The sequence below is a fragment of the Pisolithus orientalis genome (assembly GCF_024613125.1).
Source record: "Pisolithus orientalis strain OTSU chromosome Unknown F5J12scaffold_4, whole genome shotgun sequence".
Classification (NCBI taxonomy): Eukaryota; Fungi; Basidiomycota; class Agaricomycetes; order Boletales; family Pisolithaceae; genus Pisolithus; species Pisolithus orientalis.
Window position 1 is genome coordinate 372,262 of NW_026260785.1, and position 16,636 is coordinate 388,897.

At 51.6% G+C, this 16,636-nt stretch overlaps 7 protein-coding genes across 7 annotated transcripts; 5 read left to right on the forward strand and 2 right to left on the reverse strand.

Annotated features, from left to right (window-relative positions):
• Positions 1 to 562: 562 nt before the first annotated feature.
• F5J12DRAFT_804754 (uncharacterized protein) lies at positions 563 to 4,281 on the forward strand. Its single transcript, XM_051744510.1, has 5 exons — positions 563 to 958; positions 981 to 1,091; positions 1,176 to 1,243; positions 1,353 to 3,172; positions 3,229 to 4,281. The coding sequence occupies exons 1-5, from the start codon at positions 791 to 793 to the stop codon at positions 3,975 to 3,977; spliced, it is 2,916 nt and encodes a 971-aa protein (XP_051603394.1). The 5' UTR covers positions 563 to 790; the 3' UTR covers positions 3,978 to 4,281.
• F5J12DRAFT_804758 (uncharacterized protein) lies at positions 4,282 to 9,283 on the forward strand. Its single transcript, XM_051744511.1, has 9 exons — positions 4,282 to 4,790; positions 4,862 to 6,229; positions 6,280 to 6,661; positions 6,710 to 7,166; positions 7,270 to 7,423; positions 7,479 to 7,705; positions 7,757 to 7,808; positions 7,838 to 7,922; positions 7,948 to 9,283. The coding sequence occupies exons 1-9, from the start codon at positions 4,695 to 4,697 to the stop codon at positions 8,886 to 8,888; spliced, it is 3,762 nt and encodes a 1,253-aa protein (XP_051603395.1). The 5' UTR covers positions 4,282 to 4,694; the 3' UTR covers positions 8,889 to 9,283.
• Positions 9,279 to 10,279, forward strand: F5J12DRAFT_375669 (uncharacterized protein). The gene is made up of 4 exons (XM_051739102.1): positions 9,279 to 9,504; positions 9,561 to 9,655; positions 9,733 to 10,017; positions 10,071 to 10,279. Exons 1-4 carry the CDS (start codon positions 9,363 to 9,365, stop codon positions 10,095 to 10,097), a joined length of 549 nt encoding a protein of 182 aa, XP_051603396.1. The 5' UTR covers positions 9,279 to 9,362; the 3' UTR covers positions 10,098 to 10,279.
• F5J12DRAFT_714482 (CTLH/CRA C-terminal to lish motif domain-containing protein) lies at positions 10,207 to 11,642 on the reverse strand (the record flags this gene model as incomplete). Its single annotated transcript, XM_051740894.1, has 6 exons — positions 10,207 to 10,273; positions 10,326 to 10,480; positions 10,524 to 10,977; positions 11,031 to 11,131; positions 11,192 to 11,323; positions 11,379 to 11,642. 6 exons carry the CDS (start codon positions 11,640 to 11,642, stop codon positions 10,207 to 10,209), a joined length of 1,173 nt encoding a protein of 390 aa, XP_051603397.1.
• Positions 11,643 to 11,750: 108 nt separating this feature from the next.
• F5J12DRAFT_715033 (uncharacterized protein) lies at positions 11,751 to 13,187 on the forward strand (the record flags this gene model as incomplete). The annotated part of the gene is made up of 5 exons (XM_051740922.1): positions 11,751 to 11,927; positions 12,000 to 12,139; positions 12,215 to 12,739; positions 12,791 to 12,870; positions 12,925 to 13,187. 5 exons carry the CDS (start codon positions 11,751 to 11,753, stop codon positions 13,185 to 13,187), a joined length of 1,185 nt encoding a protein of 394 aa, XP_051603398.1.
• Positions 12,924 to 15,010, reverse strand: F5J12DRAFT_804788 (RmlC-like cupin domain-containing protein). The gene is made up of 12 exons (XM_051744512.1): positions 14,911 to 15,010; positions 14,750 to 14,848; positions 14,649 to 14,704; positions 14,522 to 14,594; positions 14,359 to 14,451; positions 14,173 to 14,204; positions 13,935 to 14,095; positions 13,856 to 13,882; positions 13,740 to 13,801; positions 13,667 to 13,711; positions 13,511 to 13,601; positions 12,924 to 13,459 (listed from the first exon to the last, which is right to left on the reverse strand). The coding sequence occupies exons 1-12, from the start codon at positions 14,974 to 14,976 to the stop codon at positions 13,398 to 13,400; spliced, it is 867 nt and encodes a 288-aa protein (XP_051603399.1). The 5' UTR covers positions 14,977 to 15,010; the 3' UTR covers positions 12,924 to 13,397.
• Positions 14,990 to 16,243, forward strand: F5J12DRAFT_804801 (uncharacterized protein). Its single transcript, XM_051744513.1, has 4 exons — positions 14,990 to 15,298; positions 15,360 to 15,509; positions 15,559 to 15,637; positions 15,690 to 16,243. The coding sequence occupies exons 1-4, from the start codon at positions 15,174 to 15,176 to the stop codon at positions 15,831 to 15,833; spliced, it is 498 nt and encodes a 165-aa protein (XP_051603400.1). The 5' UTR covers positions 14,990 to 15,173; the 3' UTR covers positions 15,834 to 16,243.
• The last annotated feature ends 393 nt before the right edge of the window (positions 16,244 to 16,636 follow it).

The window sequence follows — 16,636 nt, forward strand, 5'->3', positions numbered from 1 at the left end:
AGGGGGGTTAGTTTGTACTTAGAATGACACTCCCGGATCTGCCGGGAGGAGCATTCAGAGTTTATTCCTAAACAGGATGATTCTGAGAACCCAAGGACCGTCTCCGGAACTACCTCTACAATAGAAGTTGCCTAAAATGGGCACAATTGGAGGGGAAGAGCAGACAATAAGGGGGCCATAGATAAGTGGTCCGGATAGCATGGACCGTCACCTCGTGGAACCGATGATAACTGGTTAGACCAGCTGGCTGCTTGCACGACTTGAAGTGGAATGATGACCACTGGTACGAACACCCTGTCGAGGGCAGTCGGACAGGTCAGGCCTAATAAAGATCCAGGAGGGACATGGCGACTGTGATTTCGGCTAAATATGGAATACTTGTACCCACTGGACTGTGGCATGGCGGTGAGAATATTTTGTGGAAAACGTCACGCGCCCGGCGCCTTTGGTGAAGCGCTGGTACGGAACTTACAGTTACTTGTAGACGCCGTGACTTGATGCCAGGTTGACAATGAGGCGAGTCACGCCTGAAAGCACGGTGGTCGCTGCGCCGTCCTAGAAACGAGTTCGCCTCCACGGTAGACACGTCGATAAGAAACCCCGCAGCGGAAGCGATAAGGGGTGATCGGATTACGTGATGTAACACAGCAACGAGATTTTGAATTTTTTCGATGACAGCACGGAGTCATATGCGACAAAGGGTCGTTCACAATCACCGCGCTCCCTTGCTGCTTCCCACTTCGCTGGCCGACCTGGTCTGCTTCTCTAATGTCCAGATAATTCACCACCAATGCACCCCCACGTACCCCACCCTTCCCCATGGCCTCTCCCATCTCATCTCTCTTCCACAAAGCCTCATCCCTATGGCACGAGGATACGCAAGAACTCGGTTCTAAGACCAAGCACACGCCTTCGCCAGTCGTCTCCACCATACCCAACGCCACGCAAGCTTAGACCCGTGCCCTACCCCTCCAGCGCAGAAGCAGCAGGAAGATCCTCTCCCTACTTTCCCCTTGCCTAACATCGTGCTTCATCCAGAGGATGCCTCAAGCAAAGTTTTTCAAGCAATTGGCCGTTCCTTTCTCTCGGTGGTGCGTCCATTTCACTTTTTCTGGCGCTTGTGGAGCTTTACTCGTGGCCCTTTTATGATCCATCCGACCGTTTGGCATTCGCAGGACAACCGAGCAATGACCATCAAAGATCTGGCTGAAATGGCATTAAAGTTTGGGTTAATGTGTCAAAAGTACGTTTAAGCACCCCGTCATTCCCCGCATCACCGAACGTTTCATTTTGCCCTCGTTTCTTCTGTTATGCTTCGTCCCGCTAACCGGTTGTCCTCACCTCGATCATAGCGTTTCTGCTGCTTCCCAAGCCATCACAACTTATATCCGGAATCATCTCTCGCGATGTGAAGCGAAACAGGACCACCCCCTACTGTTGCGACATGTCCTTTCGGGCACTCCCGCAGATGACAAACTTGTTCCTGCACTCTACAGCCGAGTAGGTGGTGCGACTAGTGTAAACAAGTCGATTTCCAAAGAAGGCGTGGAGAGGAAGCCTGCACAGCCCGTGGACGGTATGCAAGACGGAAGGCTTACCAACTTCAGGCGGGGAACAATGGTTTGGTATCTTTCTAAGGCTGCGGGCGTGTCCTGCCCGTTTGCACGTGCTGGGATACGCCTGTGCGAATATGGAAAAGAGGGAAAAGGACAGTCCATCATGACCGAAGACGCAGTCGGATCGCCAAACAAGCCGAAATGGGACCAGGCGCACTGCGGGGAGAAGAGAAAAAGATTACGGAGGGGCTGCCGTCAGGCTTCGCAGGATTTCAACCAACAGTCAAGTAAGGAACGAAGTCGCCCAAGTTCGAATGTCTCCGCATATGTCGCCGATTCCAGTGACAGCGACATCGAGGATGAGGGACGACCGCCCAAAGTGAAGGTTACTCTCCGTCTCCGACCGTCGTCTCCCGTCCCCACCAGTTCACCACCAAGGGAGGTAATCGATTTGTCTTCAGAATCCTCGTCTTCGGAGGAGTCCGACGAAGATGTCGACATGCAATTGTCCTCGCCCGACGTTCCGTGGAGTCTTCCGCCGTACCCCCGTCGATCGACCACCGTTCCCAGTTACGCACCAACGTACGACGACACCCCATGCACACGTTTTCCTGGTGCCGATGCCAGGCGGTCGCCGTCAGTCCCCTACAGTGCCTCACCACCCCCGGACTCCGACCGTGGCGAACTCGACTTAAGCTTCGATGCCGAAACCGAATTTGACTGGGATTCTTCGTCCATATCTATTGCATCCCCAATAATCCCGCTTGAATCCATCGATGAGGCTGACTCTGAGCACGCTCGGGAAGTCAAACAGGAACCTCGGGATGTACGTGACATGCTGGACTTGTGGGAGGATGTCGACTGCACCCCACCTAACCCATCTACGGTCTCTTCTGCGACAGTCAAATTGCCGCCGGACGACATGAAGACTGATGAGTTTGAGTTTTGGGAGTGGGAGTTTGAAAATAGTTGGTCTGGCGCTGCACATGCTCACGAAGACATGTGCAATACTGAGATTAAAATTGAGGTGGGAGAACCACGTAATCTGTCTGCTCTGCTTTCGTTGCCCGGCGCGTCTTACTCTCCTGGACCTGGTTTTCCAGTATCACCGTGCTCCTCATTCACTCCGTCATCATCGTCTTTCCACTCGTCTGTGTCACCAGCTTCCGATGTTAGCACAGACTCCTCGTTCCGGTGGCCAATGCCACTGTCGCCACCTTTATCTCCCCCATACTCTTCGGTTTTTACTCCTTGCTCGCCAGCTCACGTTTCATGTGCAGACGGCGTTCTAACTTGGCAGGACACGGAGTTACTCGGACCTGACAGTGTCCATCCGAAAGAGTTTGATGAGGGATGGACGGATTCTGCAAAAGGCCTGAATGGCAGATGTCTTCACTCAGCGCGGCCACACGCGAAATCTCTTCCTAGACGAGCAGCCAGCACCTCTCCGGAACGGGAGTGTCAAGTACTCGCACGGACGGAAGCGGCTCCACAGGATACTGCCACAACTGATGCCCGGCCCGCGGCACCTTCGTCTCGCGGTGTGGTGTCTGATGCTGTAGTAGTGCACACCTGTCAACCTTGCATACCCAGCATCGTTGCAACGCAGGTTGAAGGTGAGCGTATTTTGAAGCCGAGACAGCATGGATTTGACTGACGTAATCTTGAGTAGGTATATCTGTTTATCAAACTATTCTCGGTTCGACAGCGCTGCTGAGACGCATTGACACCGATTTCGTGAATCTTTCTGTGATTCTGTCTTATCTCTCTTTGCCCGTTCCGTCTCCCCTCCCCCTGGGGTCCATCAGTGTTTTTCATAGGTTATCTTCAGTTAGTGGGCTCTGGGTACCACTTGGCATTGCTCGGACGTATGCGCAGAGACTTCCAGAGGTCGTGAAGGATACCTTCCTGTCCGACGAACTCGTCATGCGGTTTCCTAGTGCGTTGCAAGACTTTCATAAGAAGAGTACACCTGGACGAATGCTTTATCAGTTTGGACCTCATTTCAAGTCGTCTACGCCCACATCTTCGACACTCATGGTTGATCCTGAACAATCACGAACTGACAAAGAGGTTATATGGGAAGCACCCCTCGATGTGGTTCTCGAAGAACCCTTAGTGATGATTCCGCCCTCCTTTGACATGGCGTTTGCTGCTTTACGCCCCGGCGCCCCTGCCGAAGATGGTTCCCATGTGAGGGAGACCCCACTTAGTCAGTCCGAACAAGAGATGTTCCATACACTATGTGTCTGTCCTGATTGGGAAGATGAGAAGGAGATTGAAGTGGTTGGCACTGAGAGCTCAGCCGAGAGTTGCGGTAAGGAGGAGAAACCCTTGCGCCGGTCGAGGCGGGTCGCGGATGCGGCTGCTGCACGCTCATGCGCTACACCTCCAAGGACAAGGGGTCCCCGGCACTCTTGACTGCGCCGCTTTTCATAAAGTTCTACGTTCTGCCATTTACACACGGACACACTTCGTTTTTCTTAATCGACGCTGGGGCTAGATTATTTGCTTTCGAACTCTTCGTATACCACCACTAAGTATCATATTACATCCATGGTTCTCTTGAGCTGCGCTTTGCAGTACGCTTTGCCGTTTCACTCCTTTCTTCCGCTTGCCTTGAGACCTACTTGCTATCAAGCATATTTTTTTTGACGTGTGTACGCCCCGCTCACCGAGAATTAATTTTGTGCTATTTGTCGGAGTGTGAATTTGAGAGGCTCTTCGTGGAGTCTGAGACTGTCCACCACACAAGTGCTCATAGCACCTTTACTACTAAGCCCCTCCGTATTTTTGCTGGTTCAGGTACACCAGGTCATCCCAAAAGTACCAGTGTTCGGGTGGACCACGTCCATCACATATTCTTTGCTTATTCTCGCTTTTCTTCTCTTTCTTTTGCCTCGCCCAAACGCAAGCTAATTTACTTCGGTTCGGTCAACCATCGCACAACGAAACAGCCTGACTCGGTCTCAAGCTTCTTTTTTTGAAGAAAAAAAACAAACACAAGGTCTGGTAGTCTTACCCTGGGTATCTCCTTATTTCTGGTCTACCGCACGCAAAAGACGGGCTCACCATCCGTTAATCGACTCCACCTCACCGAACGGTAATCTCTAATTCAACACGAAAATTAGCCCTATAATGTCTTTATCTACCTCCGACAACAATGGCTCCTATTCGAGAGTTCCTTCGGGTAAAACACCTCCCCCAGCACCAGTCTGCTGCCTTTGCAAAGAGGTGGGCGTTTCATGATATGTCGTGCCTTCTCCCTATTCACTTTTCACATCAAAAGAGCCCGGGAAATCCAGGCAGAGGAGCGCTTAGGGAGATATCGACCCCCTGCGCTGCGCGCTCTTGCCCCTTCTGGCTCCCCGCCCAATGATATCACTTCAACCGTGAATTCCCCTGGGGATGCCACTGGCATGTCCCCATCCAACTATCCAGCTGGTTTCAGGAGAGCCAGAGCTGGGACTCTGCCTTCCGACGTTCACCTCGCTGCTCAGCGATTCGCTGCCTCCTCAAACACCCTGAGCAGTACCACTGCATCCACGGAGTCCTTTGCAGAACAACTACAGCAGCGGCAGAGCGCCAATACGCCCCCGAGTGTTGTCGCACCCACACGCCCCGGACTTCGCCACGCGGTTACCTGCGTCGCCCCAGCGGCTGCTGTTAGTCCTCCTGTCGGTACTTCTGAGCGTATCAGTCGACTCCGGTCTGGTTCGTTGAATTTGCCATCGGCTGGCCTTTCCAACGCGTTCGGCCCTTCTATATTCTCGTCGTCTTGGTTATCTGCAAATGGCACTGGTTCCTCTTTTCCTGTTCTGGATGAACTTCGTTCTGTCACATCCGCGGACTCGGCCGATGACTTCGATGTCCACACGCTTGATTATCTCGGTTTGGATGACAGTCACCGCTCACAACCGGCGCCCGCATCCCTGTCCGAGCTACGCACTCAGACGCAGGCTGCGATCGCTGGTAACTTGACAAGCCACTCCCGCCTGCGGGCGAGCACGGTTTCGAACCCGTACCGTGCCCGCTCCTCTGGTGCAACCTCCCTGTTGTCGACCCCTAGCGCCGATGATGAAGAGGAGTACCTGAACAGTTATGAGTCTCAGCAGTTGTATGAACGTCAGCGACTGACGTCTTACGATGGTCCTATTCCCGAAGCTAGCCTCTTGCACAGTTCCTATGTTGCCAAAGGGTTCAAACAATCGGACCACCTCTCACCGTCCAGCGTTCTTAACGCCAGACCACGGGCCATATCTGTGGGTACCCTTGATGATCCCATCCGCTCTCTTCAACGTCGTGCGACGAACGAGATTCAACCTCCTTACCTTGGTGATATCGGCCCCCCATCCAGTGGACTCAATACCATCGCAAATCCTGCTGGCATTCTCAAGTCTGATGTCAAGCTTGGTTCTCGGGCTACGCCTCCATCTAATGTTCACTTCCCTACTAACGAGCTCAGCAATCGCGCAGCTGTGTACTTAGTTGCTCCTAACTCGCAGGGGCGGTCGGTCTCTCCAAAAGCGGAAGCGAGCAACAATTCGCAGATCCAAACCCCGACTAGATCTCTATGGATTGGCAATCTGGATAGTTCTGTCACAAGTGAGCAACTTATCCATGTCTTCGCTCCCTACGGTGCCATCGAGAGCTTGCGGTTATTACCCGAGAAGGTTTGTGGTCTACCGTCGACTGCGATCATGTTCTCACGGAGTCCTCGCAGGAATGTGGCTTTGTCAATTTTGTTGACCAGGCGGATGCCATCCGCGCGAAGGACGACGTCCTGAACAGGCTTGGAGGCAACATCGGCATGCCGAACGGTCAGACCGTTCGTATCGGATTTGGAAAGGCGGATAGTGCACCCGTTGCTCCAGCCAAGGGAACTACCGTAACCAGCTCTGGAGCGACCTCCCCTAACAATATGAGCAAGAGCGGTAGCCCAGGGATGAGTGGACTAGATGCTCAGTTGCAGTCTACGCCGACTCGCGCGCTTTGGATTGGGTCGATTCCGAGCACTACAACTCCTGCAACTATTTTGAGCGTTTTCAGTCCTTACGGTCCGATTGAGTCTGCCAGGGTCTTGACTCATAAAAACTGCGGGTTCAGTGAGTGGGTGTCATCATCAGTATCTAGATATACTAAGCCTTGTTTAGTCAACTTTGAGCGATTGGACGATGCTGTGAGGGCTAGGAAGGCGCTGAACGGTCGTGATGTTCTCGGAAGCGATGTTGGCGCGATCCGCATTGGCTTTGCGAAGGTCCCTGTCAAGAATAGTCAAGAAGGAAGCGGCACGCAGGATGAGAGTCCAAGTATTGCGGTTCAAGGAATTGGTGACCTGAGCGTCGGCGCAACCATCCACGCTCTCCGCAGCGTCAAGGGCGCATCCACAGTTCCCGCTGATCAGCAAGTCCTTGGTGGACAGGTGGAGAATTACCGCTCGAACCTCTTACTTAGCATGATTGGATCGGGCATGCACAACCTAGCCTATGTTTCAGATGGGCTTTCCAAGCCAGCTGGGTGGACACCTTCGGTGACAGAACAGCAGATGATTATGAGGGAACTTACGAAAGGATGTGCGGATGCCGAGGCCGATATCCAGTCACTTTCAGGGTATGTTAACTAACATTGGAAGCACTTGTCAGTAATCATCGTTCCCCCCAGAATTCCGCCCGCCTACGATGTATTACACCACCATTCCCCTCGTTTCCGAGAGGCAGAACAGCAGGCGCTGGGACGCGTCCAAGCTGCGAGAACTTCGTAAGAGACTGGACTCTAGTACGATGTCGGTGGAAGAGATCGATCAGGTTGTTGGTGACTTCTTGGATGGAGAAATAGTTGACTTGGCGTCTGACTGGTTGGGTAACACGGTGTGTTTCCATTGTTTCAAGAAGCCCATGAAGGCTTACGTGGACTTCTTCGAAGGTTGTGCAAAAACTCTTTGAGCGATGTTCGTCTGCGCCGAGGTTTGCAATGTTAGACAGAATCACCCCTCATCTGGCGATGATTGGAATACACAAGAATGGGACGTGGGCTGCACAAAAGATAATTGAATGTGTGCAAACACCCGAGGAAATAGCACTGGTCGTCCAAAATTTGCGGCCTTACGCACCTCCCCTCCTTCTCGATCAATTTGGCAATTATGTCGTGCAGTATGTATTTTGATGGGTATCCCTCCTTCGGTACACTGACATATCTGCTAGGTGTTGCCTACGCTTTGGTATGCCTGCAAACGACTTCATCTTTGATGCGATGGTCGATCGCATGTGGGAAATCGCAGCAAGGGGCGTTTCGGCGCTCGGAGTATGAGGGCTTGCTTGGAGAGCCCTCACATCACTATCAGTCAACAGCGCCGCATTGCTACTGCTTGTCATCCTGAACTCGATACCTTTAGCTACCAACCCGAATGGCGCGTTGCTGCTCACCTGGCTCTTGGACACCTCCTCTTTCCCGTCAAGATACAATCTTCTTGCGCCACGTTTCACCCCTCATCTCTCACACCTATGCACGCACAAGTTGGCTTCCCTCACAGTTCTTAGGATTGTGAACCAGAAGATAGAACCGGAGGCCTCACGGCAGATCGTGCAGGCGTTATTTTCGTCTCCAGGAGATCACGTTCTTACGGATGTGTTGGGCGATCAAGTTAATGGAGTCGCCGTTGTCCACAAGATTCTGACGAGCCCATTCCTTGACTCGGAGGAGAAACCGAAATATATTGATGCTACAAAACGGGTCCTGATCGAGCTCAAGGTCATAGCTACACAAGCCTACCGTCGTTTAATCGAAGAAGTTGGTCTCCCAATTCCCAGCTACCAGCCCACGTACACCGCCAATGGGCCGCCTGGGAAGAAGGTACCCTCTCAGCACGCACAGAATTTGCCCGGCTTTCCTTCTGGCTATCCGAACAACGACCAAGGTCTGGCATCGATGATGGCTGCGTTGCAAATGGGTGGTCAGAACCCGCATTCTGGACCTCCTCAGCTTCAAATTGACCCTGCATACGGTCCAAGCAATTCGGTATTACGCAACCGGCCGTCCAATCCGCCATCTGCGTTCTCGCCCTCCACGGACGCTTTCAATCCATTTGCCCTGCGATCTCCCGACGTCAATGCTCCTCGCTCAGCGATCCGCCGTAACCAGGTGCCGTTAATGCCGTCGGGTACTCCTACCGTTTCGTACAACGCTCAGCCTCCCAACCTCCCGCAGACTGGGAGCCCTCTTGGGATGGGGCAAGCTCCATATAGTCCCCAGGGCGTTCCGCCACATTACCAGCCGTATACCATGTACCAGGTATACCAACAAACGCCGTCGGCGAACATGGGTACCTTCAGTTAAAATAATCTAGCTAACGACCATGACCACGACACTGCCATCAAACGTCTTGCTTGTCTTTGTATGTATCGCCGTCTCCATCATGCTATGGTCCAGGTTCTTAACACAGACACTCATATCCGCTCCTTTCTCTGATACCATCTTCGATCGCATTAACACTCGTGCAAATTACAGTTCCTTTTTGCCCTTGTTCATTTCTTTACTTGGTGACCTACGCAGAAATTCACGGCGGTTTTGGCTTGTGCTGGATTGTTTTCTATTTTCTCCTCCAATTTTTTTTTTCTTCTCTAACTCAATCTACCCCGTCCTTCTAGCGAATTGTGTATAAATAAGCAACGGAGGCTGTAAAACACATAGCCAGACATCTATAGACGATACGAATTGACTTTCCCAGTCTTTGAAGTGTGCGGACGGATGTGGCATCCATGCAATTGACGGTTTAATACTGAGTCCATATTGACTCTCACTTGAGCCACCATGGGGGGAGTAACGTCCAAGGTCGTCCGCAGACTACCCAAAGAGAAACCATCATGGACTGGAAGCCGAACACCGTCAAAGCCTGGTGCAGCCCCACTGGGGGAGGCCAAATTTCCACTGGCCAGCGACACCAAGAGCCGAGGCAAGCGTTGGCGTTGGCATTTTTCACGAACATCTGACCAGGACAAATGTACCTAGCCATCGAAGACGACGGGAAAGACCCACAATTCATGTCCAAGTTGAACATGCTAGGACCTGTGCGTGTTGATCATCACATGCAGTCTACCCAACCCGTACGTGCTACTTTCCATAGTCAACACTGCTCATCCGGTGCCTAACCTGATGTGACTGGCCTTCCTTTGGGAGCCAGACAGACCACGCCAAAGCTATGTATCGTTCCAGAATGCAATCTGAGGTCGAGGCAGCGAATTCTCGTGCGACACGCAACCGTCTACTGGCCTCTTCCCTGAGCGACTTGTTCGACACTCGCAAGTCCGTGACAACCACCGCAGAGCTAGAATCACTCGCAGCACGGTACGGGATCGACGTCGGCAGACTTCAACAGCTTTGTCGGCATTTCAACACACCGAGCGTGGATGAGCATACGATCGTTAGGACGACAGATGAGAACGGTGAGGAATCAGTGACGATGATGGTATGTATGCATGTTCCTACAAATGAGTAATGCCGATTCTCATCTCTAGCCAGGCTCGTTGGGTAGATCCTCGACTATAAGATCATCAGCTGAGTGGATTTGTCAATCGAATGCTATCAAGTACAGATGTCGATGTTATAATTTACAAGTTATATGCAGTACAAACAAGCCAAACGAGTAACAAGAATGCTAGAAGTATATGCGCAATGCACTGGTTTGCACAGATTCCGCAGGGCAGTAGGGACATTTGACGCGGCTAGAGGGAATATCAGCCTCAATGCATGGCAAAGAAGAGTTTGGACACAGACCCATTGTTTTTGCTGAGCTTCTGCAAACTATCCTTGGTGATGACATGCCCACAGACCATCATCATGGGTGGATTTTGTTCCGTGGACTGTTCTTTCGACACGGGACACGCAAAGATGGAATGGTAACGATGCTCAGGTGCCAGGGTTATCTCGATCTAAGCAAAACAAGTCGATCAGTAGAATTTGAAGATAAAACACGAGGCCACGTACTGGTAACTCGTCACTCTGGCTCCACTCACTCTTCTTTTCTTTCATTACCGTGCGGGCCTTCTCAATCCTCGCCAAGGCACCCCCTGCACCAATATCACCAACTACTCTTAGGGGTACTTGGTGGCTCATGCCGAGGCTTGCACAATATTCCGTAGCGAAAAGAGACTCGAGGTCAGTATGTACCGTCGACGATGCGAGGTCTGCGTAGGGCGAGTATTCCAGCTTCTGCTTAGGGAGATACATGACGCATGCCAGGAGACGTCTAAACTCGGCGGTGTGTTCGGTATAAAAGTTACGGAGAACAGTGTTGGCATAGAACAGTGCGGGCTGATAATCTGGTGGTTTGCAAGCAAGAAGAAGGCGAATATATTGTGAACGATGGAGGTAAAATTCCAATGGTGATGACTTCGACTGTAAGAATTGGCGATTCTTCGAACACCACCTTTCAATAACGTGTCAGAACTAAAGAGCATTTATTTCGAAGATCATGCTTACTCCAATGCGGGACCGATATCCTGCATTCGTAAAGCGGTAAGGATGCGATGGAGTTCCTCGAATTTACTGCGGATCTCTGCGTCGATTGTAACGCCGGATTCCTAGATGAAATGCAGGTGAGGGGGCAGAATACGCATGGGAGAGCTGGCAGGAAGATATACCTGAATGAACATCTCGGCGGTGGAGAACTGGCCCGTCCGCAAGAAATGTACCGCAACGATCGCATCGAGCGACGCTTTCGCGTCGTCCGCCACAAACAGCGGATCGTATGATGGCAATGGCTGGGTAAATGTCTGTTCCGCGAGTTAAGCCGGCGTATTATGAACGACACACATACGAAACACTCACCTTATCTAAAGTCTTACCAAGTCGGACGATCGCATTGTATATCTCTTTTTGCTTCTCGTCGATCTCCTTCTTCTTGGCCTCGACAGTTTGTGCTATCAATGCCAACGTGTCTTCGGTAACGGGCTCCGTCTCCATCTTGTCCTTCACTTGGTAGAGAGTCTGCAGAAGCGAGTCTAACGAGCCTTCGATGGATGGGTTCTTTCCCTTCGATGTCCCCTCCGTGACGGCTCTCAGCTTTGCAAGTTCCTTCACAGGAACATCCATGGTAGTGGTCATTGCAGTACAGAGTTGCTAGTCTCACATACCTGTACCCGCTCCACGTGCACAGCCACCCACAGCAATACTCACAAACTCCAAAAAAAAAACAATCGTATGCCTCGGTTTCTTGTCGGCGACGAGCTGGGCAGCATTAAAGCTGTCACGTACGATGCAAAAGTGCCCTCAGACTCCAAAACTCAGCTAAAGACCCTCTACGATGGTACGGGAAGTGGACGATCGCGGGGCATTCAGAGATTAGCAGTTATAACCGGCACGGAGGATGACACACTGGTACGTAGGACTCTTTCTCTCCTTTTTTTTGCTGCCCTCGCGATGCGAGACCCGCACTCAAACTAAGGTTAGATGTTAGCCTCAGCCCATGCAGATGGGTCACTTTGCATCTCGTCGCTGACCGGCGAGGACCAACTGCAAAACTTGCATCAGTGGAAGGAAACCAGATTAAAATCCGAGCAGAAGTTTATAGGCCTTGCAATATCACAAAAGTGAGCGCCGTGCTAACAGATCAAAAAACCACCACTTATAACCTCTGGAAAATGACATTGACATATGGCACCCAGCACCGTCTTTTCCTGTACGTCGAACGGTGCTTTAAGGCTCTCAACTTTGGGCGAAGAAACCAGACTGCCGACGCACAAACTTGCTGCTCTCCCATCTAAGCTCACTGAGTGGAGAATAGGATGTAACAAAGAAACATTCGCATACGGCGGGGACGACGTAGAGTTGTCAGTATGGAATACCGAGCGCGCATTTCAACCCTCATCTCCTTCAGAGGATGCATCATCGATATCTCCTGTAAACACTAAAAAGCGCAAACGAGCTGGCGACACCCTCTTCCCTGGCGAGATTTGGCGTGCGAAAAACGTCCCGAATGATTTCCTCGACCTCCGTCAACCAGTGCACAATACTTGCTTGACCTACATTTCTCCTTCTAGCTCTACTGGTCAACAGCATCTACTGGCGGGCACCAGATTCGGCGACGTCCGTCGATATGACACACGTGCAGGACGTCGACCTGTGAGCGATTTTAAGAGCGTTGGCAAGATTGGTGGTGTGCGTGCCATCGAAAAGGGCTTGTCGGAGCAGTAAGGACCTCCCGACCTCTCTCGAGTGTTCATTCACTTAACGTATTTCAGCGAGGCCTTCGTGTCTGACCAAGGATCGAGCCTGTTTGCCCTCGACTTGCGCAGCGGCGGCATCCTTTACAGTTATAAGGGTAGGCTAGTCTCGCAATGTTTGAATTCTTCGGTATAGCTGCATACTTGTTTAGGCATATCGGGTGCAGTGACATCCGTTTCACCCTCCCCATTATTCCTTGCATCTGTAGCCCTGGATCGCTATACCCGAATCCACAGCACCTCCCTTGTACCGACGAAGGCGGGAAATGGAGCGGACAAGAGGGGTACTACACTAGAAAAAGTGTACATGACGACGGTTCCGACGGTAGTTGTGTGGGACCAGCAAGAAGAGATGGACGTGGACCAAGAAGAGGACGAGAATATCTGGGAGACGATGAAGCACGTGGAGGAGTGATGGAGAGCAAGTCTACTCTGGAATGTGGAGTAGCCCTGCTGTGCACAGGGTCTTGAAAGCGTCGCTTGTTGGAACCTCCTATGCATATTCACTTGTTATACAACCATACAAACAACCACAACTGAAGCACTACACCCCATGCATAACCTCACGCGCGACTCTGCTTCGTCAGAAAATTCGAGACACGTTTCCCTTACCACTGAAACTGCGCTAATTTCCGATCTTGCTCTTCCATGTATGAGCCTTCTCAAAACCGTTCCTCCCGAATTGGTCTAGGTTGTGCGTGAACAAAACAAGTGCCGAACGTGGGCGGAACCACTTACAATCCAACAAAGTCTGTTGCACTTCTTCCTTGTTTGTCATCACGAATGGTCCGTATTGGAAGACAGTCTGATCGAGGGGTTCTCCTGCAATCTTTACGAGATGAAGGCGCTAAACGTCAGCGAGAACTCCAGTGACCCAGTGACAATGCCGATCACCAGAACGAGCTGAGTGTCATCCGCTGCCGCGATAAGTTGTACTTCCTGTTTCCCCTTTTGCGTTAGATAGTACAAGTGTGTGGAAGCTGTTGTGAATTGGGCCATCATTTCCAATTCTGATAGCGCCTTTCCATACTAGAAAAAGCCAGTAGAAAGATCCGATGGAGGAGCCCCACAGGAAGTACGTACTGTACACGAACGCAGTCCACCCCAATGCTGTGGCAGTCCGTTGTTGACCGATTGGGCAGACTAGCGCTGGAAGACTTACGAATGTCCTGGAACATCGTTGCTCCTGACGTTTCCATCGTCACGTGGAGGAACCAACAGCCGCCGAGGGGGCGGACGGGTGATTCAATTCCGTGACTCTTGCCGCTGATGACCTTGACCTTAATTGGTCCATCAGGGCCGGTTGGGTACGCTGTGGGGATACTATTGTTCTCGTAGTATCAGATAGGGGAACCTCCCCAATATGCACACGGGTCTGGCAGAATGACCGAAAAACATACGCTTCTGGACCAAGTTCCTGGTACGATGGTTCCTGGTAGTACAATGCCGTTGGCGTTATTACCATGCGCCACGTCCTAATGACAGATTGGAGCCGCTTACGACCATTTTGTACTATACAAGCAATCATGCGCACAGTGGATCAGTGTGCCATGACGAAGGGTTGGAAGATGCGGAAGACCACGTACCTGTTTGGGCAAGTCCACCCAAAGTTGGAGGCCCCTTGGTTCCGGAACGCCCGGTGCATGAACAGGCATCTCGGCGTGGATGATTCCCTTACCCTATAAGAAAAGATGGACGCACGTTTGAAAGTGGATGTGAAGGACAAATGAAGGCGTAAAGAAGACATACAGCACACATCCACTGGACGCCACCGGTCTCGATCGTGCCAGCATGGCCGGCGGAGTCTTCATGGCGGCTCGACCTTGGGAGAGGGTATAAACGCTCGGTGGGAGTGTATGCCAGGCCGGAAGCTTACCCTTCGAGCATGTATGTGACGGTAGCCTGACCCCGATGGGGATGATCTGGGAAACCCTAAAGGAGGTTTGGACAAGAAAGGGGAAGATAACGGTCACATACAGCTCCTTCTGAAACGTGGAAGTGATCGAGCATCAAGAACGGGGTGAGGTTGCGCAGATTCATAGATCCAATAGAGCGCCGTACGCGGGCACCCACGCCCTGACAGAACAGTGCACTGCGGTTTAGGGTCTTCCATGATGCCGAGACAGAGCGAAGCACACCTCAGCCGTTTCGACTGCCAGAACTGTCTTGGCGACGTGGCGAGAAGCTGTGGTGGACAAGGACATGTTGGCAACAGTTTCCACTAATCGGAGTCCTATGAAGTGGGCGGGCTTCCTAATCAACACAGGATGTCTTGGCCTGACACAGCATCACGTAATCAAAGGAGACTATAATAATACGACGGAAACGGAGCCGCATTTGGAAGTCGCACGTGCGAAGCGAGAGGTTGGTTGCCATAAATGGAAGTCAAATATCACGTTTGATGGCAAAGGAGTCATCGGCTATTTTATCATCCCACCTCTCTGCTCTGCTCTGCACCCCAACCAACCCCATGGACAGATTCCTCGCTCCCAACACTTCCGAAGCAATTGCCCACTCCCAATTGACGTGCGTTCTTGTCTCGCACGTTGTCCGTCCCAGATTCATTCAAAACTAATGTCCCTTTTAGCGAAAACTGGTTCACCTGGGACCAGGACCACCCCTCGTTCAACGAAACACTCGTCGCAGGCGGCGCGTCCTATCAGGCGTTCAATCGCTACCTTTCGGGCTCAGACCTCTTCATCGTCCCTCGAACCCGCAGCGAACTACAAAGCGTTTTGTGCGTTGCTCCGTTGAAACCCCACCATAGATCACTCATGTTTCCTCAGACGCAGATATGCTTACGATAGCATCCACAACGCCATATCAGTGTCCCGTCAGACACTTCAACCCGGCGGATACAGCAGAGTACGCCATTCCCACTGGTGCCACAGACGCGGTCGCACTGACTTGGACATAGATCTGCATGCTGGCTGAAAAATCGATCCGCAACGTCCTTAACACGAATGACAACACCGAAGTCCTCCTTGCACTCCACGCACCCAAATCTGCATCCCAACCAACATCCGAGAGAACGATTTCGAGTGCGGGTATTAGAACTTGAGCCGATGCCACCGCCCCATATAGCGTGACGACGTCGTATCCCACTATATGCCTTTCGTCGGCTTCTCTCAACCTTTCTGTAACCTCATGTTCCCGCCGTTTCACCGCACTGTATCAACTTCTCCCGCAATACGTTCGCACTTACGACCATATTTCGTAGTTTTCACCATTTGTACCTCTACCACCACTAATTATAGAATCATATCAGGGTTGACATGCTTTCTCACGTCTGAGCATTGATCGACAACCCCACTCCTTTCACTTAAATGCTTTCTGCCTTCTGTCAATCAGTGCGGCAGCCGAACTAATAATACATACACATAGCATGAGAAAACCAGATGCATCATGACGAGACGTGTGGTGATGAGGCAACACACTCCTAGTCAGGGAAGGCTTGCACATCGATATTTGTCTTCATCACCTCCGTAAGCCTTCATAGCATATGTAATCATCCGATGTACGCTCAGGGACACACCAGCCTGAAACTTCGGCGCCGGCCCTGGGGCGTCACTGAATCTAGGAACTGTTAGTGGTGGATTCCGCCAGTGCCAAAACTCTCCTTCGAGGATTCCGTTTTCGACAGCAGCAGGCCAAACTTAAATGTCCGGAATGTGTCTCACAACATTACTTGCGCGTCACGCTTGCGTTAACACGATGGAGTGCGATTGAGGCAGGCTAACATACATATACGAAGGACTTATGCCGGCGGTGATTGTCCCAACCGGAAATTGATATCGATCAGTGGCGTTGTGCTAGTGGTCTCCAGGAAGTTCCCGAGTTGCAAGTGTTCCAGGTCACTATGCT

What these genes read in the sequence shown, in the direction of transcription:
- F5J12DRAFT_804754 (XM_051744510.1), top strand. Translation starts at nt 791, where the DNA reads ATGCACCCCCACGTACCCCACCCTTCCCCATGGCCTCTCCCATCTCAT. An exon ending in TTTGGGTTAATGTGTCAAAA is followed by an intron (nt 1,244 to 1,352) that starts GTACGTTTAAGC and finishes CCTCGATCATAG; the next exon opens with CGTTTCTGCTGCTTCCCAAG. An exon ending in CGTTGCAACGCAGGTTGAAG is followed by an intron (nt 3,173 to 3,228) that starts GTGAGCGTATTT and finishes AATCTTGAGTAG; the next exon opens with GTATATCTGTTTATCAAACT.
- F5J12DRAFT_804758 (XM_051744511.1), top strand. Translation starts at nt 4,695, where the DNA reads ATGTCTTTATCTACCTCCGACAACAATGGCTCCTATTCGAGAGTTCCT. An exon ending in ACTTCATCTTTGATGCGATG is followed by an intron (nt 7,809 to 7,837) that starts GTCGATCGCATG and finishes AATCGCAGCAAG; the next exon opens with GGGCGTTTCGGCGCTCGGAG. An exon ending in GCGCCGCATTGCTACTGCTT is followed by an intron (nt 7,923 to 7,947) that starts GTCATCCTGAAC and finishes CGATACCTTTAG; the next exon opens with CTACCAACCCGAATGGCGCG.
- F5J12DRAFT_375669 (XM_051739102.1), top strand. Translation starts at nt 9,363, where the DNA reads ATGGGGGGAGTAACGTCCAAGGTCGTCCGCAGACTACCCAAAGAGAAA. An exon ending in CAGCGACACCAAGAGCCGAG is followed by an intron (nt 9,505 to 9,560) that starts GCAAGCGTTGGC and finishes AAATGTACCTAG; the next exon opens with CCATCGAAGACGACGGGAAA. An exon ending in AGGAATCAGTGACGATGATG is followed by an intron (nt 10,018 to 10,070) that starts GTATGTATGCAT and finishes ATCTCTAGCCAG; the next exon opens with GCTCGTTGGGTAGATCCTCG.
- F5J12DRAFT_804788 (XM_051744512.1), bottom strand. Translation starts at nt 14,976, where the DNA reads ATGTCCTTGTCCACCACAGCTTCTCGCCACGTCGCCAAGACAGTTCTG. An exon ending in TCCACGTTTCAGAAGGAGCT is followed by an intron (nt 14,705 to 14,749) that starts GTATGTGACCGT and finishes AACCTCCTTTAG; the next exon opens with GGTTTCCCAGATCATCCCCA. An exon ending in GTGGACTGCGTTCGTGTACA is followed by an intron (nt 13,802 to 13,855) that starts GTACGTACTTCC and finishes GGCTTTTTCTAG; the next exon opens with TATGGAAAGGCGCTATCAGA.
- F5J12DRAFT_804801 (XM_051744513.1), top strand. Translation starts at nt 15,174, where the DNA reads ATGGCAAAGGAGTCATCGGCTATTTTATCATCCCACCTCTCTGCTCTG. An exon ending in ATTGCCCACTCCCAATTGAC is followed by an intron (nt 15,299 to 15,359) that starts GTGCGTTCTTGT and finishes TGTCCCTTTTAG; the next exon opens with CGAAAACTGGTTCACCTGGG. An exon ending in AGCGAACTACAAAGCGTTTT is followed by an intron (nt 15,510 to 15,558) that starts GTGCGTTGCTCC and finishes ATGTTTCCTCAG; the next exon opens with ACGCAGATATGCTTACGATA.